Below are 25,385 nucleotides of genomic sequence, written 5' to 3'. Positions count from 1 at the left end.
TCTGAATCTCCTGACTTCCCCCATCCCTTCCATGGGTCCCAATGAAATAATTACAACTGCATGTCAATATTTATCCAAATATATTTTTCCTTCTGAATTGTCCATAGTTTCTGCTACTTTATAAGTGTGATTAAAATCCTGCCCATGTTTTAACCTGCCTGCTTGCAATGGTCTTGTATATAAATTATAAACTTTCCCCATTCTTTTTTTTAAAGTTCTTGTCTTCTTGATTTCTCAGCTTCCCAGTTAATTTTGCCATTTTCGCCTAGTCCATCATATTGGTTTGTTATCTCTTCCTTCCATCTCTGGGCTAGTAGCTCACAACTGCTGAACAGACGTCTGGCAAGTGAGCTCTGTGTTCATATTCACAGGGAGCCTGAGTGGTTCCCTCATATTTATGCAGAAGTGAGTGTTTGGATTTTTAGCCAGATGCTTAGCTCTGGGACTCAGTTTTGCAAACTAAGGGCATCTTTGCAGCTCACCCAGGCATATTTGCAACCGGTTCAATTCCCATCCTTCTTTGGTTCCAGGCAGGCTTGATCCTCTCATTTTAGGAATCGGTCACCAGAAGTGAGAGGCCCAACTAAAGGGATCCACAACCCCAAAATCTAGCCAGTCTGTGGGTATTTCAGGTTGTGCTGGGCTGAAACAGGCATGTGCATGATCCACATTGTAATTCTAATAGATTTGCCATACATTATAACACAAGTAGGAAAAAAATGTGATCCTTATATTGTTGTTGTTTAGTCGTTTAGTCGTGTCCGACTCTTCGTGACCCCATGGACCATAGCACGCCATATTTTGCGCTCTCCTCTTTCACCCTCATTAAAAGGTTCTTTAATTCCTCCTCACTTTCTGCCATCAAGGTTGTGTCATCTCCATATCTGAGGTTGTTGATATTTCTTCCGGCAATCTTAATTCCGGTTTGGGATTCAGCTAGTCCTGCCTTGGATCCATATATTAAAAGGCCAGGAACTCACTTTGCCATGTGACCTACTGCAGCACACTTTGAATGTGTTTTGGGTGTGTAAATTAGTGCCTTAATTTGGGTACTCTTTTCTGCCACCGGAAAGAATTAGTTGGTGCCATCCATCTGATAACCAGAGAATACAGTTAATTCCTTATGCCTTTCCTTACTTTGAAACTAACCTGGCTTCCGCACACAGAAGGTGAGCTGTTAACAGATCCTCAGTCCCTATTGCAACTGAGCTTGAGCTTTGAAATATTCATGCACTGAAGGTATTGGAAAATCAGGTGTAGGCTGACCTAGCTGTGTGTCCTCCCTTGAAAGACAGAGGTCAAATTACAAGGGTTTGTCGCGCTAGAAAACAGGCATTCAGCAGGACTTGGGCAAGCAAGTGTGCCCAGGATCGCAGCATGGGCATGTCTCCACAGCTCAGGCTACAATTTCAACATGATTCAGGGGGTGAGGGCACTCAGTCAAGTTCCACTAGAAGCACTGCTTGTGGTTTAGGGATGGCAGCTTCTTCTGCAAATTCATATGTTGCCAAGCGAAACCAACAAAATATCTCGTAAACGAAACGAGCTCTTCCTGCAAACATCCGACCTGTCAGAGCTAAAGTGAGATGCCAAAGCAGCTTGGGACAGGGGTTCCCAAACTCCTTTCCCCACGGAACTTGCTGTACATCTTGGAAGACCAATTAATGATTTTTCTGCCTGTTGTAGCAATTGTAATGCACAACGCTAGATGCGGAATGTTTTTTAATTGTATTGCCAGTGCTTTCCCCCCAGGGGGTTACTCAAGGCACCTTTTGGGGGGGGTGTTAAAAAGTGTGACACTTAATTTAACAACTTCATGGTGAGTACCGGCACCTATTTTTCTAGAAAAAAAGCACTGGCCATTGTTACTGCTTATTTTATTCATTATGTACTGTATTTAGCTGTATTAAAAATTGAATTTTTAACTTGAAGCATGGGAAGTCCTAATTTTTTTTTTACAATTTGGCAGAATATTTGGATTATTTGATGCATATGTATAATTTGAAATATTTAATATGATTTGATTGGATTGTTAAAGTGGGAAATTTAATAAAAATGATTTATTAAAAAAATAAAATTGAATTTTATGAAATTCAATTTGTAAAAAATTCATAAAATTCAAGTTGTAATACAATACAGTACAATACAAGAAGCAGTAACAATACAAATAAAATTCAGTATCACTATTTACCACCTTTCATCGTTAGCCACAAATCCAGACATGCTGTGGACCATCTGAACGAAGCTTGTGGACCACGGGCACGATACGTTGGTTTGAGAGTAGATTGAGATTAAAAGTGTGCGAGTCATACCAAATTCATCAGGTGCAGGTACCCTTGTGCGAGACATTCTTAAATCAAGAGTAGAGAGTTTGTCCATGGGGTCACGAAGAGTCGGACACGACTAAACGACTAAACAACAACAACAAAGAGAGTTTGTGGGCCTCCTGGTGTTGAACTACAGTCCCCATTAACTCTGGCCATTGGTCCTTCTGGGTGGAGCTGATGGCAAGTGGAGCCCAACATCATGAGATCTGCAGGCTTCCCATCATTGCTTTAAATCTCGGAAGGTATTGCAAGACACCTTGCCATTTATAGGTTTTCAGGTGCCCAAAGTGCTTCCTCTGATGGGAGGGCGTTTCACAGGGCAGGTGCCACTACCGAGAAGGCCCTCTGCCTGGTTCCCTGTAACGTCACTTCTCGCAGTGAGGGAACCGCCAGAAGGCCATCGGCGCTGGACCTCAGTGTCTGGGCTGAACGATGGGTGTGGAGATGCTCCTTCAGGTATCTGGTTAAACTCCCTGCAATGTAGGAATCCTGCCCACAGCCATCCTTGGGTGGGCTTGAACCACCAACCTTTAGTTTAGTAGCCAGATGCACGGACTCATTGCGTTATCTTTACAACAGCCCTGTGAGGGAGATGTCATCAGCTTATGGAATACAGGGAAGTTGATCTGAGTATGCAGTTACTAGGTCCTTGTTCCTAAGAGAGGCTCAAACTTGGCTGTGATCCAGTATGCCTTCCTCCCACCCTAACCAGCAGGCAGCTTGTGGTTGCTCAGTCCTGAGAGATTGGGAGTCTGTGCCGTCATAACATGCCTCAGAGCTTGGGCCCTGGCTCATTTACAGCTTGGTTTCCCCCTTTTAATTTCTCGCAGGGGCTGGCTCTTGCCAGTGCAGGACGCACCATGTGCCGAATCACAGTGGCAAGCTGTTGAAAAGATACTCGGTGAGTCAGAAAGGGGAAAGCGGGGAGTTATGAATCAATGACCTCTTGGCTGCAACCTTTGGGCAGGGCAGCCTGTTTTAGTGCAGCCGGCGGTGAACCTCTCTCTTACGTCGTTCTCTCTGAGCTTTGTGGTCTTCTCTGTGCCTCGAATGGCCGTTCTTGTTCTGCTCGTTCCTGTCCTCGCTCCCCTTCAGATCTTTCCTCCCTAATGGTTTTAACACCGGCATATATAGTCCTCAACTACATAGATTTAAATAAAACATGCATTGGCATTCTACGCATAGCTGCCAAGTCTCCCGTTTTTCGTGGGAAACCCCCAGATTTCCTACCTGCCAGGGAGGCTCCATTTCGGGTGCCGCTCTGCCCATGTCTGGGCACCAGAAATCGGGCAGTGCCGGCACCGGAAGTTGCTTCTACGCATGTCCAGACATGCGTAGAAGCGACTTCCGGTGCCACGATGCTGCTGATCCCGCATTTTTCAGCGGGAGACTTGGCAGCTATGATTCTACGTACAGTAGAACCATAGAGTCGAAAAGGACCATGAAGATCATAAGCGATCTAACCTGCAACATTGGCATTATCAGCACCAACTGAGTTATGTCTGGCTAGAACCGGACAATGAAGTTCTCAAATGTTTTGCCAGAACCAGCCTGTTGGAATGGAGGAGGAAACATTGTGAAATGCGTGGCTTCTTTGTTGTTGGATTAGATCCGATACTGATGGCCTCTCTTTTCTCTTTTAGACTACAGAGTACATACAGCAGTGGTAACAACTGAGCAGCTGGCAGCAGCAGGGAGAAAAGCTTCCTCTGCAACTTGGACCTGGAAGGAAAAATTGTGTCCTTTCTTTGTGCTGTAGAAGCACTTTTCCGGGGCGAAACACGGAGTTTAGTGGTGCGCCCATGGGTTCTCCCACCCTCCCTAACCATAAAATGAAAGCTTTCCAGAGTCACAGAGCGAAACCACACTCCTTTATGTGGAACTGAGCATAACTAAAGTTATTGCAGGGGGTTGGACTAGATTAGGCATCCCCAGACTTCGGCCCTCCAGATGTTTTGGACTACAATTCCCATCTTCCCCGACCACTGGTCCTGTTAGCTAGGGATCATGGGAGTTGTAGGCCAAAACATCTGGAGGGCCGCAGTTTGGTGATGCCTGGACTAGATGACCCAGGAATCCCATTCCTACATTTCTGTTATTCTATGGCTTTCTCAAAAACGTTTGGTCCTCTTGAAACTTTGAGCCGCTGAACAGCCTTCAGCTGGGGTGGTGTGGTGTTGGGTGGATCGCATTATTCCTAAAACTGCACAGACCACTGCGGCAAGTTGTGGCCAAACAGTTGCCCAGCACTATCTGAAAGGAAACTGTAGGTTTAAATAGGGGGAAATATCACCAGCAGAACAAGAGCCCACTGTTTTCCTTCCTTGGGAGGTTTGAAGAAAGGATTGGAGAGGGGTCTGGTGGAGACCATTTGGTAGAATGTGGGTGTCGCCGCTCAGGACAGGAATTTAGGTTGCTTGCACCCACACTTGAGTGCCGCTGAGGCATTGCTTGTCTGTGATTAGCTGGAAATGAATTTGACAGGCAGGTTCTGCACATTCCTTAAGGTAATGCTAGTAACCCAGTGATATTCATTCCCCATGACAAGGGTTCTTCTGTATTTACTTACAACTACAGTGGTGCCTCGCTTAACGAATGCCCTGCTTAACAAAATTTCTGCTTAACGAAAGGTTTTTTCTAGTGGAGGTTGCCTCGCTAGATGAATTTGTTTTACGAAAAATTCGTCTAGCGAATCGCGGTTTCCCATAGGAATGCATTGAAAATCAATTAATGCGTTCCTATGGGCAAAAAAAAATTCAAAATTTTTTCAATGCATTCCTATGGGATTCGCTAGACGAATTTTTTGTTATAAGAAAAGACCCGTGGAACAAATTAAATTCGTCTAGCGAGGCACCACTGTAGTTCCCATTTATGAAAGGTTGTCTGCAACATTAATGAAGGGTTTCCTGTTGGCAAGCCCTCCCGTTTTAGTTGCTTCTGGTTGAAGCTGGGGGATTAACAATGAAGAGTCCCTCAATTCCACCAATGTCACTTTTAGTGATGATTGAGTTCCTCATTTTAACTTTTTTTTTAAAAAAGTAGTAAAATAACCCCGTTTTGGTGTTAAAAGAATCACCCCACCTTCAGCCACAGGAACGGACATTGAGGGCATTAAGAGGCTATTCTTCACTAACCCTGCAGCTTAGGATCAACCTGAAGCAATAAAGCACGTAGGACCTGCAAAAAGGAAACTTTCCATTAAAAGTGTAAAGGTAAAGGGGCCCCTGACCATCAGGTCCAGTTGTGTCCGACTCTGGGGTTGTGGCGCTCATCTCGCTCTATAGGCCGAGGGAGCCGGCGTTTGTCCGCAGACAGCTTCCGGGTCATGTGGCCAGCATGACTAAGCCGCTTCTGGCGAACCAGAGCAGCGCAAGGAAACGCCGTTTAGCTTCCCGCCGGAGCGGTCCCTATTTATCTACTTGCACTTTGATGTGCTTTTGAACTGCTAGGTGGGCAGGAGCTGGGACCGAGCAACAGGAGCTCACCCCGTTGCAGGGATTCGAACCGCCGACCTTCTGATCAGCAAGCTCTAGACTCTGTGGTTTAACCCACAGCGTAAGAGCCCCCAAAAGCTTCCTCAGATCTTTGCCACTCCATATAGGACAGTGCTGCAACTGCACATTTTATTGCAAAAGTAAATAGAATCTGTTACGAATCATGGCTGGAAAAACATACAAACACAGGGTTGCAGAGATTTGCACCTCTGGACTCTTATGTAAAATGTAACATGGCAAAAGCCGTTTCACAGAAAAGGGCTGGTGTGGAAGGAAGCTTACTTAGGGCATGTACATGGAGCAGTTTAAAGTGGACTCAGGGCATCCCATGTGTGCAGACTTCCACACCATCCATATATCGTCCTCATTCAAGTGGCTAACCTGCACTTTCCCCTCCAACTAATTTGCATTTCTCCAATCTGGAGAATTCAATAAAAGAAAACAATCCAATGTAAAATGACTTGCTACTTGAAAGGGGATGCACCGAAGCAACAAGTGCGGGGACTTGCCTCACTAAGTGCACTCTTAGGACCAAATACCCACTTCTGTTTTGCTCATCAGCTGAGCACAGCCCTGGCCATTTCCCCACCAGCTCACAGTAAAGGATCCAGGGTGTCTACAGTACTTCCGTCTGTCGCTGCTGAAGGCACGCTTGCAGTATTTATTGTTTTCCAAACGCTCACTCAAAAACAAACAAACCATGATGTATTAAAAATAAAAATTGCCTTTGCAGGTACAGGAGGCAGAAAAGGAAAAGCGGGCAAGGTGCGGGTGCGGGGGGAGGGCTTGCACAAATCACTTTCTCTGTCCTGCCTAAGTGTGTTGTGCTTGTGTGTTAAATGCACTGTTTTATGTTCTTCTCTGAGCTGACTCACAGCACTCTGCATTGGGGGGGGGGGGGTCTGCAGACTGGGGGCACTAGGGCTTCCACCTGCCTGGTCGTTATCAGGCCTCATGAGGTGGTGGGCTGCTGGTTCTCTACCTCAAAAAACACTTTTGGAGGGATGGGAGAGCACAAATCTGGAACAAAAAAACCCTTGTATTTCAAAAAACATTAAAATATGGCTCGTTTGCCACAAAACATTGACTAGGGTGAAAGTTTGTTGTCATGCAATTACAGGAAAAACATTTTTTGAATTAAAAAATACCTGCATGCACACCTACAATGGATCTCAGATTTCCGGAACTTGCAGGAGTCAGGGAAGTTCCAGTTGAAGGGAGGAGACAATACCACTCAGCACAAATGCATTCAGACAAGCTCTGCCCAATGTGGATGGGAAACAGAGAAGAGATTTAAATTGTGGGCAAAAGTGCACAAAAAAAATGCACACTGAAAAATCAGACCTGTGCAACTCGCATGCACATTAATGCCTTGGTGCGTACACAACCTTAAGCAGGGGTCAGCAAACTTTTTCAGCAGGGGGCCGGTCCACTGTCCCTCAGACCTTGTGGGGGGCTGGACTATATTTTGAAGGAAAAAAATGAACAAATTCCTATGCCCCACAAATAACCCATTTTTAATAAAAGCACACATTCTACTCATGTAAAAGCACGCTGATTCCCAGACCGTCTGCGGGCCTTAATTTGCCTACCCACGGCCTTAAGAGTACCAGGCATCTTTCTTCCTCACCTACAAAGTTCTCTTGTGCAATAATTTCAACTCGCCACCAGGCAGCATTGCACACACGCAGCCAAAAAAAAATCTCCCATCACAATGTGTAAGCAAAGAAACAACAACAACACGTCGCCTCCAATAACAATGCACGAGACTATTTATTCTGGAATGCTTTTTTTGAGAATTGTGCAATCTGACAGAGAAAATGGAGGTCAGCATGATTTTATTACCTCCCCAGCTCTGCCCAGAAGAGAGAGGGGTGCATTTAGAAAGACAGCATTTGAACATGGAATATATATTTGTGACTTCCAAAACCTTTGTGTACTCTTCCTCCGCCTCCACCACACATTGCAAAGGGCTGATCCAATGGTCAGGAGGAGGCCAGTGGGATGAGAGATGAGTAAACATACAGCCTCATTTAGAAGCAGTGTTTGCCTGTGCAAGTAAAGAGTGCAAAGTCCATAGTTCTCGGCTGCTTGGCGAGGAAAGATTGTTTTGAACGACGACGAGGACCTCAAAGGTAAACTCCAGCCTTCCCATAAAGCACACACTTGGCAAGGATCACTTCTTCAGGCCAGAAAACATTTGCAGAAGATCAATCTGGGCAGTCACACAGCCCAAGGCTATGCAAATTCAAGCACAAAATCCCAAACCTTCGGCATGGTTTTCTTGGTTTCTATCTCCCACAATCCGATGCATTTCTGCTGGTCCCTCCAGCCACATGTTGTCAAACAGTATCGCCCCAAATCTCTTTATATCCTGATGAAGGCTGCCCCTCTTCTTAGCAGCAGAACTAGCAATACTGAATGAAACGCCTCTCCCTTCCCGACCCCACAGTTTACAGGAGGGATGAAAAAGTTGTTGCTGCTGCTGCGATTTCATTGCAGAGGGCAGAAGATGTGGCAAACAGTTGCTCCTCCGGACGTTCGCAGCAGCTATGGGGAACAGGAGGTGCCAGACACCCCGGGAAGCATGGCATTACCTCTGCAGTCCACATACTGGTAGTTTTCGAAGGCCAACTGCTCCGAGTGAGCAAGGTAAGAGCAAGTCACAGTACCCCTGGAGAGGGAGAGGAAGGCCAGCTCAAAACGTTTGCAAATTGTGATTACTTCCCCTAGTCTAGTTCCCAGCCTGTCGCAACCCACCAAAGACATACGAAGCCCTCCCCTCTTCACCGCCTCCATCTTTCCAACCACAGCTTAATTCAAGTCCAGAGTTCAGGCCCAGGACTGTACAGGACACAGAAATGATTCTAGCCTTTGCCCTTTGGGCTTATAACCTACATTAGGGGGAAAGCCAGCCAGCAGGCAACACAAGAGCAAGCAAGGGGGTGGATAGGTTTGTTTTGTTTTGGGAAGAGGAAAGTCAGGGATGGGGCTGGCCTTCAAGCTCAAAGGGGTCCTCAAACAGTGCTGGATCAAGGGGCAGATTAATTAGGCGGAGCTGCAATTTTGTTTCAATTTGGGCTGAAAGGCACAGTATAAATCCTTTAAAATGAACAAAACGGGGCCCAATGGCCAAGGGGCTGGAGTGGAGCAAACGGGGTTTGCGCATGGTGGGATTGAAAAGGGGAGGGGGGAGAACGAATCAGGGTGCCAAGGAGGAGAATGTTAAAAGACTGAAAGCTGGTAGAGCCGGTGCAAGGACTTCTGGGGAAGGGTGACATGGATCTTGGGACCGAGAGGGAGAAAGTGGAGCTTAAAAGATGTCATGAATTGACTGGTGGCGGGAAGAAAATGCCCAGCCAGGTGAAGGGGACTGTCATGGGGAAATTTATGCTATTGGCCGGAGGAAAGCACTGAGGATGGGTAAGGGAGCAGGGCAGCTGGGGGGGAGAGGGAAAGCAGAAACTCGTCAGATTACTGTCAAGAAAATGACGCTTACTGTATGTGCAGGAGAACATTGTGAACTTTTATTCTGGACCACGTGCAAATGTTGCTGAAAGAGAAGGGAAGATAATTAGTTTTCGGCTGCTTATGCCAACGCTTTGTATGCAGAACTTAATGGGGATGGGTTTTTCTGTCTCTTGTCACAAGCAGGCCCACAGCTCAGGGGCAGAGCCCCTGTTCTGCATGCTGAATTTCACAGGTTCAGTCCTCAGCAAACAGGTGGTTGGAAAGAAATACTGACACCCCGAAACTAAATCTACATGGTATTGATTGGAAATGTGGAGGTCAGCACTCTTACCGCAGCAGTTAAACATTGCTGGTCTCTGCAGCCACAACAGACGCTGTGACTCTCCAGTGGTTTGACTTCACCCCTGGAGGCACACTCCATTGTCTCTCGAGATGGACAGATGCCAATCAACAGTCCTCAGCACCCCCCGTTTAAAAATATATTAGGAAATAATACTGGGAAGACCTCTTGGCAGGAGCTTCTGCCAGTCAGGGCTGGACTAGATGTATTCACTATAAAGGTAACACAGGTGTGATTGAAGATCCCGGTGTCCCTCGCAATGACCTGTCTCCATGTTGACATTAAAAGTCAGTCCCTCAGTTACTGCATAAAGACCACAACTCAAGTTCTGAAGCTGGGATATTTGTTTAATTGAGGAACCACTCAGCAACACAGACAAGCGATAGATACATTTTGCCATTCTAATTTTCTGCCTTAGCGTCCTCCCCCCCCCCCATCTGCACTACACAGTTAAAGCAGTGATTCAACAATCAATTCCTCTCTCCAGGGAGCTCTGGGTCTGTGGGGGGAACTGGGGGTCTCCTTGCAAATCTCAGCAGCACCCTTAACAAACTACAGTTCCCAGGATTCTCTGAGAGAAGCCATGACTCTTTGAAGTGGTATGATATGGCTTTAAGGCTTTAAATGCATAACGCAGGCGGGATCTTAAGTGTGTTTGTTGTAGCTTCTCTAACAACTATCCTAGCTCTCTTATATAGATACTAGCTGTACCTGGCCATGCGTTGCTGTGGCTCAGTCAGGGCCCCTGCTTCCCAGGACAGGCGCATGACGTAACGACACCCCTCTCTCTGTTGCCCCGGCGTGTGACGTCATCTTCCCCCCACGTGCCATCACCCTCCACCCCGACCCCCCTCTCTCTCCCCCTTGTGTACTGTATGCACATTTTGGGGAGGGCCTGGCTGCTTCCCCTGGCGGGCAAGGGGGCAGGCGGCCCAGCTGCAGCTCCTTATCAAAGGCGGACATGCCGAGGGCGGGGGGGGGGAGAGGTGAGGCGCTGGTGGCGAAGGGAAAGGATCCAGCCCCCAGTCTCCCAGAAGGAGCCGTCTACCGTATGCACATTTTGAGGAGGGCCTGGCCGCTTCCCCTGGCGGGCAAGGGGGCAGGCGGCCCAGCTGCAGCTCCTTATCAAAGGCGGACATGCCGAGGGCAGCAGACAGAGGGGAGGCACCGGAGGTGAAGGGACAGGATCCGGCCCCCGCTCTCCCAGAAGGAGCTGCTGGCCACCCGCTCCCAGTACCCTATGCATGGTCGCGCCGGAAGGACGCCACCGCGCACCCCAAGGTGTCCTGGGAGTAAAAAAATTACTATAGGGTGTGTTGCTTTGACATCCAACAGATGGCACTGTTTTCCCCAAAAAGCATGTTTTTACCTGTCACAGGTGTGACATCTATATAATCTAATTATATGCAAACACTCCCATATTCGAATGCAACGTTGTGTCAAAATTTCAAAGCAATTGGTCAAGAACTTTAGGATATTTTTTTGTACAAACGGGCATTTACATTTTTATTTATATAGATAGATACCTAAGCATAGCTGTCAAGTTATCCCTTTTTTAAAGGGATTTTCCCTTATGCTGAATAGGCTTCCTCGCGAGAAAAGGGAAAACTTGGCAGCTATGTACCTAAGTATTTACTTAGTCTCACTGTGCCTCTTCCTTCACTGTAACCCACTAACCAGATACTAAGCCATTTGTCTGGATCTTGGGCAGTATTGATGGGCTTGAACTTTGCTTATTTCCAAAGTCCATTTTGGCTGTGCTGCATTACTGTAATGGGGACCCTATGCATTATATAACTCAATCAAAAAAATAATGCTGATATTTCCTTCTAAAATTGAAAGACTTGTTGAAGAAATTGTAAGTTGTTCACACTTAAAAAGCAGTCAATTTGTTCGATGATTTTTCTAAACAAAAGCTTAGGTCTGAAACATAAATTTGCCAGCCACAATTGGTTAAAGTCATTATATATATAAAAAATTCCATCAAGTGACAGCATAACTAGAATTGAGATTCCCCCCCCCCCCCCAGTGCAGGGACAGATTTCACAGACATACTTACTAAGTGTTATTATCCATGATTTTATTCGAGACACTGTAATGCATCTACAAATAAATCAGAAAGAGCGAGTTAATTTGGGCTGCTTGTCTACTGCTTCTCTGTTACACACACTTTAGCAGGGTCCTCACCTGAGCCCCATGCAAAGGTCTGATGTCCACCTCTGTCATCACAGTGTTTTTCCCAATCACCAGTGCCTTGTGCAAGACTTCGATAGCCAGCTGAGACACATGCACAGTGTAAAAGTTGTTGTTTGTCACATTCAGCATATTCTAGAGAGAGAGAAAGACAGGCAGGCAGTGCAAGTTATGTGGGATGAGTTGATACATTTGACATCTTGGTGCATGTGTGTCCATCTGTTCAGCGACTGAATATTTAACCCATAATTAGCAACCTACTGCTGCTGCTGCTGCTGCTCCCCTATCCAAGTGTAAGATGCCATAGAAAAAGCGGAATGCCCAGTCTGTACGTTAGATAAACACACAGGGGCAGAGAGGGAGAATACAGCAGGAATTGAGGCCTGGAAAGGGGGAAGTCTAGATGAAATATGATTAAGGCATGGAGGGGGGCTTTCACAATGGATCCAGAAAGTATTTTGGACACACTGAAAAGGAAGATGCTAAAGATCAGGTGACCCATGTGATATGGTCTCACCTGTTCCGTGAGACCAGGGGTCAGCAACCTTTTTGATCAGGGGGCCGGTCCACTGTCCCCGAGACCTTTTCTATTTTCTTTTGAAAAGAAAAAAATGAACAAATTCCTATGCCCCCCCCCCCAAATAACCCTGAGATGCATTTTAAATAAAAGCACACATTCTACATATGTAAAAGCACCAGGCATTCTACATATGTAAAAGCCCCCCAAATAACCCAGAGATGCATTTTAAACAAAAGCACACATTCTACATATGTAAAAGCACCAGGCATACTACATATGTAAAAGCCCCCCCCCAAATAACCCAGAGATGCATTTTAAATGAAAGCACACATTCTACATATGTAAAAGCACCAGGCATACTACATATGTAAAAGCCCCCCAAATAACCCAGAGATGCATTTTAAATAAAAGCACACATTCTACATATGTAAAAGCACCAGGCATTCTACATATGTAAAAGCCCCACAAATAACCCAGAGATGTGTTTTAAATAAAAGGGCACATTCTACTCATGTAAAAACACGCTGATTCCCGGACCGTCCATGGGCTGGATTTAGAAGGCGATTGGGCCGGATCCGGCCCCCGGGCCTTAGTTTCCCTACCCATGTGTGAGACCAACATGAACCAGCTCTGCGCAGTACAAAGCTCTGTACAGAACATGGAACTGGCCTTGATATTTGGACTAGGTTAAGCCCAGTAGAAGATTCCTGTTAGGTATTACTACCCTGCCCTGATCCTAAGAAATGACTGGCAGGAGGGAGAGTCAATGACAAGACTAGATCGGAAACAGTTTCAGGTGTAATCAACTTCACTCTTTTTGTATACACCAATCTGGTGCCCCCCAGGCGTCTTGTACACACCCAGCACATATTGATACAAGCAAAAATGGAAATGCGTTTGCCCATAGGACGCTGCTTGCTTCTGCCCACGTCTGTATGGTGTGCCATGTGCGTTTGAGTGTGATGTGCCGAGTATAAGGACTAGACCATGGGTAGGCAAACGAAGGCCTGGGGGCCGGATCCGGCCCAATCGCCTTCTAAATCCGGCTCGCGGATGGTCTTTGGAATCAGTGTGATTTTACATGAGTAGAATGTGTCCTTTTTATTTAAAATGCATCTCTGGGTTATTTGTGGTGCATAGGAATTCGTTGTTGTTGTTTTTTCTCTTCAAAATATAGTCCGGCTGCCCCAGAAGGTCTGAGGGACAGTGGACCGGACCCCTGCCGAAAAAGTTTGCTGACCCCTGGACTAGACAAAAAGGCGGTTGTAATTTTTCCTAATCTCATTTACAACAGGGTCCTTTAGTCACTTGCTCCTTTGTTCCATAGATAAAGCCTTAAATTTGGGGCAAAGTTGAGTCCTGCAACCTGCTTTGAACGTCACTTCTCAGCCTTGGAACATGTGCGGTGATACAAGGATGCCTCTTTTCATAGGCACAATGGATTTTTCCTCTGCACACAGAGCAGTTACTACCAAGTTGCAGAGATCTCTGATCTAGAAGCCCTTCTAACTCAAGAGGGTGCATTTTCCAGGTAGCTCTGAGCCCAGTAATTGTATTAAAACAACAACAACCCCCACATTTCATTAATCACAATCTCAATTTAAGAAGAAAACAGACAGATTTTGTGACATCAATGCGATCCAACCCGTGTCCCGTCAACCCCCAGGGACTCACAGTCATATTAAGGGTGATGCTGTAAGTAGAATTGTCAAAGGATATAGATGAGAAATTCAGTCCGGCAGGGACCACCGCGATGGAGCGTGGAAACAGGAAATACATCATGAGGCCTGTCATCAGCAGGCAGATGGCCACTGTGAGACATACGTACAGCTTCCTGCAAAAACAGGATGAAGGCAGATTAGCAGTAGTAGAACCGCCACAAAAGAATCAGATCGCTGGCAGCAAAGTTAGGAAAGAGACGGTGGGAAGAAGGGCAGGGAGCACCATCAACAAAGACACGGCGAACTTACGTTCTCCTGGGCTTGAGCCGCTGGTCTCCGTACGGAATGAGGGCCACTAGCTGCTGTTCTTGCTCTGGAATGGGGGTGGAGAGAGAGAAAAAGAGAGATAATAAGCAAAGGTCTGGAAAACACCACTCAGTGCAGGGGAGCACAGATCTGGCCCAATGAAGAGAACAGTACATCTCAATGCAGAACATTGCATGTAATTTGGGCCATTTCCTTCTTAGGCAAGATGCAGCAGAACTTGTGAACACATTCGTGTGTCTGTTTAAAAAAAACCAGCCGTTTTAACTATGTCTGGATCAGCTAGTTGTACAGGCTGGTGCCTTCAAGAGCTGCTTGTCGGCTTCTTGGAAAGATCTGGCCGGTCACTCTGGGAACAGGATCCAGCGGGGCCATAGCTGCCAAGTACCCCGTTTTCTCCGGGAAAACCCCGATTTTACTTACCTTTTCCCGGTGGTCCCCCGTATCACATCGTCTCCAGTTTTTCTCCGTTATTTTCTCCTGCCAGCGGCTATTTTTTTTCTTTCCAATTTGCCCTTCTATGGGCACCAAAAATGGCCGCCACCGGCTTCAAAAGCCGCATCTACGCATGTCCGGAAGTGCATAGACGCGACTTCCGGTGTCGGCCATTTTTGGTGCCCATAAATGGGCGGAGCGACACCGGAAGTTGCGTCGACGCACTTCCTGACATGCGTACAAGCGACTTTCGAAGCCGGCGGCGGCCATTTTTGGTACCCATAGAAGGGCAAAGCGACACCGGAAGTTACGTCGACGCAACTTCCGGTGTCACACGGCTGCCGGTCCCGGCTTCTGAAGTCCGGGACTTGGAAGGTAAGAGCGGGGCTCTTCCTACACAAGCTTTGGACAAGTCAGGAGAAGAACCTGGGCAACACAAGGTCTGGAGCTGAAACTTACCTCGGGGGATCCTTCCAGTGCCCTGGCATGTAGGGCAGGTGACGGAGCTGCGGCTGGCAACGCCAACACAAGGAGCGCAGGACACCTCCGGAGCGTTGCCTCCGTTGATGGTGCCATAATAGGGAGCGTCATCCTCATCACCCGAACTTTTCTCCCGTAGCGAGTCACGTTCTCCTTTTTCTTCTTCGGCCGCTTCCTTGCCGCAGAGTGTCCTCAGCCATGAGAGGACTCTGTCCATTGTTCAGAGATGCTGTTCTGACAAAGAGACTTTAATCAATGAAGATCTGAGGGTCAGCAAACTTTTTCAGCAGGGGGCCGGTCCACTGTCCCTCAGGCCTTGTGGGGGCCAGACTATATTTTGAAAAAAGAAAAAGAACGAATTCCTATGCCCCACAAATAACCCAGAGATGCATTTGAAATAAAAGCACGCATTCTACTCATGTAAAAACACGCTGAGTCCGCGGGCCAGATTTAGAAAGCGATTGAGCCAGATCCGGCCCCCAGGTCTTAGTTTGCCTACCCATGGTCTTGTGGATCCCCAAAAGGCAGTACTTGATTTCTTAAATGAGCCTAAGGATCAAGGACACCTGGAAGGCACACCTGACACAACAAAATTACATTCCCCAACAATACCTTTCCCCCTTTGTGACTACTACTACTACTACTACTACTACTACTTTTATTATTTATACCCCACCCACTCTGGGCAGCTTTCAACACATAATAAAATGTCAAACGTTAAAACTTCCCGATACAGGGTTGCCTTCAGATGTATTCTAAAAGTTGTATACAGTCATACCTCGGGTTGTGATCGCTGCAGGTTGCACGTTTTCGGGTTACGGACACGCTGAACCCGGAAGTACCGGAACGGGTTACTTCCGGGTTTCGGCGCTCGCGCATGCACAGAAACACTAAATTGTGCTTTGCGTATGTGCAAAAGCGCAGAATCGCATCAGATGCGGCACTGCAGGTTGCGAACGTGCCTCCTGCACGGATCACATTCACAAGCCGAGGTTCCACTGTAGTTATTTATCTCCTTGACATCTGCTGGGAGGGCGTTCCACAGGGAGGGTGCCGCTGCTGAGAAGGCCCTCTGCCTGGTTCCCTGTAGCTTCACTTCTCTCAAGGAGGGAACTGCCAGAAGGCTGCCGGAATGGTTTACATCAGGGATGGGGAACCTGTGGTCCTTCAGATGTTGTTGGACTCCAACTCCCACCAGTCCAACTAGTGTAGTCAGGGGTCTGGGATGATGGGAACTGTGATCTAGCCATGTCTGGACGGCACCAAGTTCCCCATCACTGATATACATTCAAACGTGTTTGGCTCTTACCATATTTGAACTGCTGCTGCTGTTATTATATTTATTTATTTGATTTATATACCAAAGATCCCAGGGAGGTGTGGCTGAGGCAACCCAGGACTCAGCTAGATTGGAAAAGAAAAAGTGTTTTGTATGTGTTGTATATGCGATATAACACTGTGACACCAGATGGCGGTGTAGAGTCTCATTTACCCCCAACCGGATTTCTCTGTATGAGTTTACAACAGGTTTAACTGAATCGCCTCTTAGACATGTCTAGATCCAGCCTCAGTCAGGTGGGTGAGGTATAAATAATAATATATTATTATTATTATTATTATTATTATTATTATTATTATTACAACCTTATGAACATAACTTACACAGCATAATAATAAAAACATAATACACATAATGATAATAAAATAACCACAACAACACTGCCCCTATTTAGCAGATTATTTAATGGCTTGGGTAAAGAGGAATGTATTAACATTTGCATCTTCCCTCTGTCATTAGGGTGTGCCATTTTAGGAGGGTGAATTTTTTTGCAATTTTTTTCAGTCTACATTTGATGAAGAAGCACATAAAGTTCTTTGGGTAAACCAAATAATTACAATTTCACCAGAAGATGTCAGGTAAGGCTGAATAATAATAATAATAATAATAATAATAATAATAATAATAATATATAATTGGAAGTACTTGGCAATCATTTTTAACAATTTTCTATGCAATTTCACACACATTTCACTCACCAAGCAAAACTAAATTATATTAATTTAACCAAAATATAGCTTGAATTCCCATGTCATGTTACAACTTATGAGCACCCCTCATATTCAAATTCATCTCCTTCTGCCATTCAAACTTTTCTCCTCCTCCTCCCCTTTTCTCCCATTTCCTCCAGTTTTGTAAGTTCAAAAGCGATGCTTCAGGCAGCTGAAGGCAGCTTGAAACCAGAGCCGTAGCTAGGTGATCTTGCGCCCCTGGCAGAACCGTCCAGATTGCGCTCCCTAGCCCTGGACAAATTACTGGTAGCTCTTATTTCTACCTCTCCTCCAACCCTCCACCCATTCAATTCACCCTCTATTTATTGCAAGAGGCAATATTATAGTTCAAAGACATGTTCCAGTGATGGAGAAACACTTAAATTAAGGAGGGTGAGAAGCAGGACCAATTGGGGACGTGGCCTGGGGAGAATCTCAAGGGCCAGATAGGAAGGCTTAGAGGGCCACATTTGACCAATGGGCCTGAGGCTCCCAACCCCTAGGGCATAGACTCATTCCAAATTTGCCTCTGGTCAGATACAGCATTACAGAATTGCAGAGTTGGAAGGGACCTCCAACGGTCATCTAGTCCAAACGTCCCCTGCAATGCAGGAATCTTTTGCCCAACGTGGAGTGTTCCTGTTCAGGGTGCCAGCCAGCCAGGTAGCCAACCCTTCCTTCAGGAAACCATAAACTGTAAGAAGCTCACACAGGGCTTCTCCTGTCTTCTGCTTTTCTTCCTCAACTGACATTTAACGTTTCGTTGCGACTGAGCATGCTCAGTCTTCACGTTAGGCTTTTTAAAAACCTTTTTTTTTGGTAGTTCTGCAAACACCGAGGTTCCCCCTAAAACATGTTAATGCATCGTCTTGTTTCTCAATTTCTTTCAGCACTTGCCACCTACGTTTGCAGTGAGAGGCATTTACAGTGGTGCCTTGCTTAACGAATGCCCTGCTTAACGAAATTTCCGCTTAATGAAAGGATTTTTCGAACGGAGGTTGCCTCACTAGACGAATGCGTTTTACGAAAAATTCATCTAGCGAATCGCGGTTTCCCATAGGAATGCATTGAAATTCAATTAATGCGTTCCTATGGGCAAAAAAAAAAAAATCAAAAAAAATCAATGCATTCCTATGGGATTCGCTAGACGAATTTTTCGCTATAAGAAAAGACCCGTGGAATGAATTAATTTCGTCTAGCGAGGCACCACTGTACTGTATTATTTACTGTTATTGTTATTTATTAAATTTGTATACTGCCCTTCATCCACAGCTCTCAGAGCATAAAAAACACAAGATTAAAACACAACATATGGAATAAAAGCAATAACAAAACATGTCAATAACCAACAGTTGTTTTAAGCAGCAAATTCTGGAGATATGGCTTAAAAACAGCTGGCTTCGTGGGATTTTTTTTGGGGGGGTAGGACTTTGTGGGGGGGCAGAACTAATGTGATTGGTATTTCTATTGTTTTACTTGATATGGAGGGGCAGCTGCCCCCTTGGCTACACCCATGGCCGGTTTCTTTCAGCATCTGTGCAAAGGGATACTCAACCTAACTTATTGGAAGGAGCTTGAGGCGAGCACAGTTCTTACCTGGCAGATGGGGAGCCAGGAGCAAGGAAAGAATCACTCCCAGAAGTCCCGACTTAGGCCAAGTATCAGAGGTGAACACTAGCAGACTCCCAGAACAGGCCCCCAACCAGTGTCAGATGTTTAACATTTCCTCTAAGGAGGTCCTTTCAATGCCACAAATCATATCTAGGGGAGGCAAAGTAGGAATGACTGGGGGAATAGAAAAGAAAATTGGGTTGCAGGCGGAGAGAAAGGGGAGATACAAATTTGAGAAATCATTTATCACCAGGTTTCAAACACGGCTGTTGAATTCCCACCTACCCTCAGAAGAGGAATCGTGGGTTTCTGCTGGGTAGGGTCACATGTGTACTCAAAGAAATAGAGAGGAGTTCAACAGGGTAAACATGGAGAGATAACATTTTCCAGCAAGTCCTCCTGCTAACTCAAATTTACCAACAAAATAAATGTATATTCTACCGATTCTAATATTTTACAAACATTCCCAATCGTTGAGGCTACTAGATAAACAATGTTAGAAACTACAAAGTGTTGACTTTTGACTTAGTAAACTATAACTTTTGACTTTAACATTAATTAGCAATGTTTATCTTTCATAGCTTTTACAAATTCAGATATTAAACTGTTAATCTGGTTTTGACCTGTGCTGATTGAGGCATTTGCTTTGAATCGGGTTCAGTGATAACAAGGCTTAGACAAGATAGAGTCCTGCTCGAGAACCTAGCCGAGCTGTGGTTTCCTCAGCCTTCTATAAAGAACGAAAAGGAAAAACTGCAGACTCAATATGAGCCACAGCTCACAAAACATCACAATTCAGAATTCAGAGTAACTGAAGAAGTGTGCATGCACACGAAAGCTCATACCAATAACAAACTTAGTTGGTCTCTAAGGTGCTACTGGAAGGAATTTTTTTATTTTGTTTCGAGAAATTCAGAAAAGTATCTCTCAACCTAGGCAAAGCTTTCCCCCAGTTCCAAACTTGTGCCGATCTATTCTATTTTAAAACAGTGCGGATTCTCAATACCTCTGCCTAGCGGAGAGCAGGGTTTAGCAGCCAGAACAAGTACTGCATATCTGGGATTAGAAAATGAGCAGTTCAAGATAAACACACTCTTTTTATAAACTGACTATAGCAGAGATTCAGCTCTTTTAAAAGGGGCAGGCTTCGTTCACACACACACAAGAGACTTATCCTCTTCTTTGTGTTTTAATGGGCTGAGCTGTTCCTTCTATTCAGAAACTCAAGGTCACCTGGAAAGGTAACCCAGAAATACAGGTTGCACATACCTCACAGGATGAGCACTGAAAGCAGCATCTAGGCTTGGGAGTGGTGCTGCCAACTATGGTAACTCTTCAGTCAACCTCTGTCACTGTGCCTTTAACAAGCAGATTAACAAAACATTAGCAGGTGGTAACACTTCATCCTCAAAGTGTGAAGACTTTTAACTACTGATTTCATTACAATCTAGATTAGCTGCTGTAAATAAAGCCCAGGAGCAGCCCAGGTTTATGAACTAGCAACCCTACTTGGGAAGATATATACCAGGCATGTGCAACCGGTGATTGCTGGGGTGCTTGCTGTTGGGTTGACATTTATTTCCTCCCCGGCAAGGAGGGCAAAGAGATGGGCTCCTTTGTCTACTGGCTGCTGTAGTGCTGTGTGCTATTGTCAGTGGTGGACAACTCTGGTCAGCCCTCACTCCCAAATGCCAATGGGTAGATCACTGCATTTCCTATATACTGGGAGTAGATTGCAGTATCTTGGGAGTTGGACGTGCCTGGTATATACCAAAAAAGGGGGGTGGGGAGCTAAACATGGACAGAAAATCAAAGAAGCTTGTTTGGAAAGATTAAGGAGTTTCGGCTGGCAAAAGGAACTTTAGATGGGGCTGAGGTTATCTTTCTGCCTGTAGTAGTATAAAACCATAGAAATGTAGTTGGAAGGGACTCTTAAGGGTCATCTAGTCCAACCCCCTGTAATGCAGGAATCTCAACTGGCTGAAGCCCCGCTCAGGAGACCAACACCTAAATAAAGGAGGCTGGCTTACTACATTTTGAAGTAATGCACAGTACCCTGTAAAAGAGAAGGACTAGGTCTCCGTAACACCAATAATAATAATAATAATAATAATAATAATAATATCATCCCACCCATCTGACTGGGTTGCCCCAGCCACTCTGTGGGGCTTCCAACATATTTTAAAAAAAAATCAAAAGGCTTCCCTATACAGGGCTGCCTTCAGATGTCTTCTAAGTTTTATAGTTACTCATCTCCTTGACATCTGATGGGAGGGCATTCCACAGGGCGGGCACCACTACTGAGAAGGCCCTCTGCTTAGTTCCCTGTAACCTCACTTCTCACAATGAGGGAACTGCCTTGGAGCTGGACCTCAGTGTCTGGGCTGAACGATGGGGGTGGAGTTGCTCCTTTGGGTATACTGGGCTGAGGTCGTTTAGGGCTTTAAAGGTCAGTACCAACACTTTGAATTGTGCTTGGAAATGTAAAAAGGTAAAGGTAAAGGACCCCTGACAGTTAAGTCCAGTTGCAGACAACTCTGGGGTTGCGGAGCTCATCTCGCTTTACAGGCCGAGGGAGCCAGCGTTTGTCTGCAGACAGTTTTTCCGGGTCATGTGGCCAGCATGACTAAGCTGCTTCTGGTGCAACAGAACTCTGAAACCAGAGCAGCGCATGGAAACACTGTTTACCTTCCCGCTGGAGCAGTACCTATTTATCTACTTGCACTTTTTGGCGTGCTTTCGAACTGCTAGGTTGCCAGGAGCTGGGACCGAGCAACGAGAGCTCACCCCGTTGTGGGGATTCAAACCGCCCAAGAGGCTCAGTGGTTTAGACCACAGCGCCACCCGCGTCCTTCTCGGAAACATCTTTCAAGACTGGTGTTATGTGGTCTCAGCAGCCACTCCCAGTCACCAGTCTAGCTGCCGCATTCTGGATTAGTTGCAGTTTCCAGGTCACCTTCAAAGGTAGCCCCACGTAGAGCGCATTGCAGTAGTCCAAGCAGGAGATAACTAGAGCATGCACCACTCTGGTGAGACAGTCTGCGGGTAGGTAGGGACTCAGCCTGCATACCAGATGGAGCTGGTGAACAGCTGCCCTAAACACAGAATTAACCTGCGCCTCCATGGACAGCTGTGAGTCCAAAATTACTCCCAGGCTGCGCACCTCCCAGGCTGCGCACCTCCCAGGCTGCGCTCCATTCACGACCCCTAAAACCATAGCTGTCAAGTTCTCCCTTTTTTTTAAAGGGAAATTCCCTTATGCTGAATAGGCTTCCTCGCGAGAAAAGGGAAAACTTGACAGCTATGCTGAAACAATACTGTCTTGACGGGATTCAGCCTCAATCTGTGATCTGCCATCCATCCTCCAGCCGCATCCAGACAATCACCTTAACTGCTCCACCACTCCCTGTTTGGTTTCCCATTTTGCTCAACCAGGCCGTGTTGTTGCGAGTTACCGTAATAACTTTGCAAAATGGCCATTGTTCCTCCTCCTCGCCGAGAAAAAGCAAAAAGCCACCTTAGGGCCATGGAATGCGATGCCAACATGAGCCTTAACTGTGCTGCAGCAGGCTCTTTCTTGGGTGCAGTTTGGGGAGAGAAAGGGATCCTTTTCCCCACACCCGCCGCCGTGGCCAGGCGGTTTCAAGAGTTTAAATTTGACAATCCGGTTGTTGAGGGCGCAGAGAAAACGAGAGCCAGAAAGAGGAAAAAGCAGGACAGTCGCAGCAGCAAAGAATAAGGGGGGAGAAAGTGGCAGCAGGGGAAGGAAGCGGCGCGCGGCGGGAGCGAGGGGCCGGTGGTCGCAGCACGCGGCCCCTCGGAGAGGAGACCGAAGGGGGAGACACCTGCTCACCGCACCCCGCCTGAGAGGAGAGCGGCCAGGCTGCCTGCAGCGTCCGGAACGAAACGAAAGCGAAAACCGGCGGCGCCTCGCCCTCCTCCGGCCACCAAGAGGTCGGCAGCCGGGGAGCGGCTCGCTCCACCCCCGGCGGGCATTTCCCGCCCGAGAAGGGGGAGATGGCGCGGGGGGGTCCGCTCTCGCCTTTCCCCCCAGCGACTGCTTAATTTTAAATAGGTTGGGGGCCCGGCCAGAAGCCCCGCGCGCGCCCCTGCCAGGCTTTCGCCCCGAAAAAAGCATGGCTAGTCCGGCCGCAATGGGATTTACTCGCGAGTAAGCGGGGGGGGGGGCTCGGCGCCCTTTACTCGAAAGTAAAGCCCCCCCCCCTTTCCATCACGCGGAGTTTCCGCAAAAGGCGGCATAGCGTTTTATTGGTCAATCAATGGCGACGGGCGCAGCTTCGTGGGTGAATTAGCCCCACGGCTTCGAATAAGTCGCCTTCGGGGTTCAAAGATGCGTGTTGTTGTTGCCCTTTCCCACGTAATGGTTGGCCAGCATCTGCTAGCGGAGGCCCTAGGCTGCGTGAAGATTGGCGCGTTTCGAAAATGCCCGGTTTTTAAACCGAGTATTTTGTTTTAAGCCGAAACAAAATAAAAAAAAATTCCTTCCAGCAGCACCTTAAAGACCAACTAAGTTTTTATTTTGGTATATGAGCTTTCGTGTGCATCATGCACACTTCTTCAGATACCGTGCATGCACACGAAAGCTCATACCAAAATAAAAACTTAGTTGGTCTTTAAGGAATTTTTTTATTTTGTTTCTACCACGTCAGACCAACACGGCTACCTACCTGTAACTTGTTTTAAGCCGTTTGAGATTCAATTCTCAAGTGAGATAATGGCCTGAAGTGTTCCAGGTTTAGTTTTTCATTCGCTTCCCACCCCCCTTTGCTCCTTTTTTTTGCGCTCAATTCAGAACATAAACCCCTTTCCTCACTCCATTTATGCTCCTTCCAAAGTCGTCCTTTTCACCTGGACTGCAGCCACGACAACTGGGCAAAGCTGTCCTTTCCAGTTGCTCTCACTGCTCTGAGAGGAAATTGAGCAACCCAGACTTTTCCATGTCTGTGCCTCCTCAGCCACAAACCAAGATCCCCATTGTTCTTCCTATGGTGAAAAAAAGCACAAGCTGTTCCCCATGACCACGCCACTGAAGCACAGCTTTACAATATCTAGATTTAAGGCAATGAAACACCAGCAGCCCAACTTTCCACCAGAGATCCCTTCCACCACAGAAGAGTGACATTGGTCACCGGCTTATTGAGAATTTATACTTTGTCGAATCTGGGTTACGTCCAGGAAAGTGTGCCAAGGACTGTAGCTCTATTTGTGTTGTTGTTGTTGTTGTTGTTGTTGTTGTTGTTGTTGTTGTTGTTGTTCTACGCATGCCTTGCAAAAAGAGCTAAAAAAAGAATATAGAAATGCAATCAAGTAGGTTTGCCAAGGACGTGGTTTCCTTCACCACATCCATAACATTCATTCGGTGCTTTTACTTTTTCATACCATAAATAAGTGTGCCAACCAAAAATATTATCATGACCTAAGTTTAGAATATGTGAATTCTCCAATGTCATCCATTCTTTCAGCCAACAAAGACAAGATGCTTCATAGTATAATCTCATATCTGGCAGGGAGAAACCTCTCTCTTTGGCATCTATCAATGTTTTATATTTTATTCTCGGTTTTCCCCCTTGCCAAATGTATTTAGAAATATTTTTTGCCATATGTTGAAACACCTTGCCAATCACTGGAATTGTTTGAAAGAAAAATAATTCTAGATAATACATTCATTTTTATGGTCGACAGACTTGATACTGCCTAATAATGAAAGATTCGTTCTGTTCCAAATTTCTTTTACTGTAATAACTTCCCAGCTTTTTAAATACTTATCTTTATACAGATTTATATTATTTGCTGTTACCCATACGTCTAAATACTTAGCCTTCTTTTCAATCTTAATCCAGCCGTATCTGGATTTTTACTCTCATCATTCATATTCTTAACCAAGAGTTTGGTTTTTATCTTTATTAATCTTAAGACCTGTGGCCCCACCAAATTTTTTTATCCCTTGTAATACTTTCATGATTGACTATTGGTTCTTCCAACGATATCACCACATCATCACAAATGCTTTTAGTTTATATTATTTGTCCTGCCCTTCTACCTTTAATATCTTGATTACATCTTATTCTTTGTGCCAATACTTCTAAAACCACTATAAACAACATTCATTCAGACACAGGCTAGGTGGGAGAAATTGCAGGGCATGCTATGGCAGAAAAGTCCCCAAACCTGTCCACTTCTGATCTTGGGAAGCAAATTCATCTCAGTTGACAAGAATGCTTATGAGATGAGCTGCCTGTTTTGACAATTGCCCAAGTCCAGGCTATTGAGGGATTTCAAAGGTCAAAACAGCACCCAATTATGTTTTGTAATTTTATTACAAGTAAATAATAATGACAAAAACAAAAGTAAGGTCTCCCCCACCCCACCTTGCTCCTAAAAATAATAATACGGTAAGAATAAGAATAATGCAAGAGTTAATAATATTTTACCAAAGATTACTATGTGTGCCTAGCAGTT

At 45.9% G+C, this 25,385-nt stretch overlaps 1 protein-coding gene across 11 annotated transcripts; it reads right to left on the bottom strand.

The window, feature by feature from the left end:
* Positions 1–7,565: 7,565 nt before the first annotated feature.
* On the bottom strand, positions 7,566–24,080 carry TMEM106A (transmembrane protein 106A). 11 transcript variants are annotated; one of them, XM_035136545.2, is made up of 10 exons: positions 22,292–22,737; positions 20,175–20,263; positions 18,891–19,079; positions 15,225–15,479; positions 14,316–14,379; positions 14,020–14,179; positions 11,820–11,960; positions 11,692–11,735; positions 9,321–9,374; positions 7,566–8,495 (listed from the first exon to the last, which is right to left on the bottom strand). In XM_035136545.2, exons 4-10 carry the CDS (start codon positions 15,460–15,462, stop codon positions 8,372–8,374), a joined length of 825 nt encoding a protein of 274 aa, XP_034992436.1. In that variant the 5' UTR covers positions 15,463–15,479; positions 18,891–19,079; positions 20,175–20,263; positions 22,292–22,737; the 3' UTR covers positions 7,566–8,371. The 11 variants fall into 11 exon arrangements, with proteins under 11 accessions (XP_034992436.1, XP_034992428.1, XP_034992426.1 ...); XM_035136537.2 differs by lacking the exon at positions 22,292–22,737 and adding an exon at positions 23,594–24,080 and having other exon boundaries at positions 7,568–8,495; positions 15,225–15,474; XM_035136535.2 differs by lacking the exon at positions 22,292–22,737 and adding an exon at positions 22,764–22,857 and having other exon boundaries at positions 7,568–8,495; positions 15,225–15,474.
* Positions 24,081–25,385: the final 1,305 nt, after the last annotated feature.

Source organism: Zootoca vivipara, chromosome 13, assembly GCF_963506605.1.
Source record: "Zootoca vivipara chromosome 13, rZooViv1.1, whole genome shotgun sequence".
Lineage (NCBI taxonomy): Eukaryota > Metazoa > Chordata > Lepidosauria > Squamata > Lacertidae > Zootoca > Zootoca vivipara.
This window is presented reverse-complemented; position numbering and strand designations above follow the sequence as displayed.

Coding starts and splice junctions, on each gene's coding strand:
- TMEM106A (XM_035136537.2), bottom strand. CDS start 15,462: ATGGACAGAGTCCTCTCATGGCTGAGGACACTCTGCGGCAAGGAAGCG. Junction 14,380..15,224: donor CACTGGAAGGATCCCCCGAG/GTAAGTTTCAGC, acceptor CCCCCATTCCAG/AGCAAGAACAGCAGCTAGTG. Junction 8,496..9,320: donor AATGTTCTCCTGCACATACA/GTAAGCGTCATT, acceptor CTCCCTCTCCAG/GGGTACTGTGACTTGCTCTT.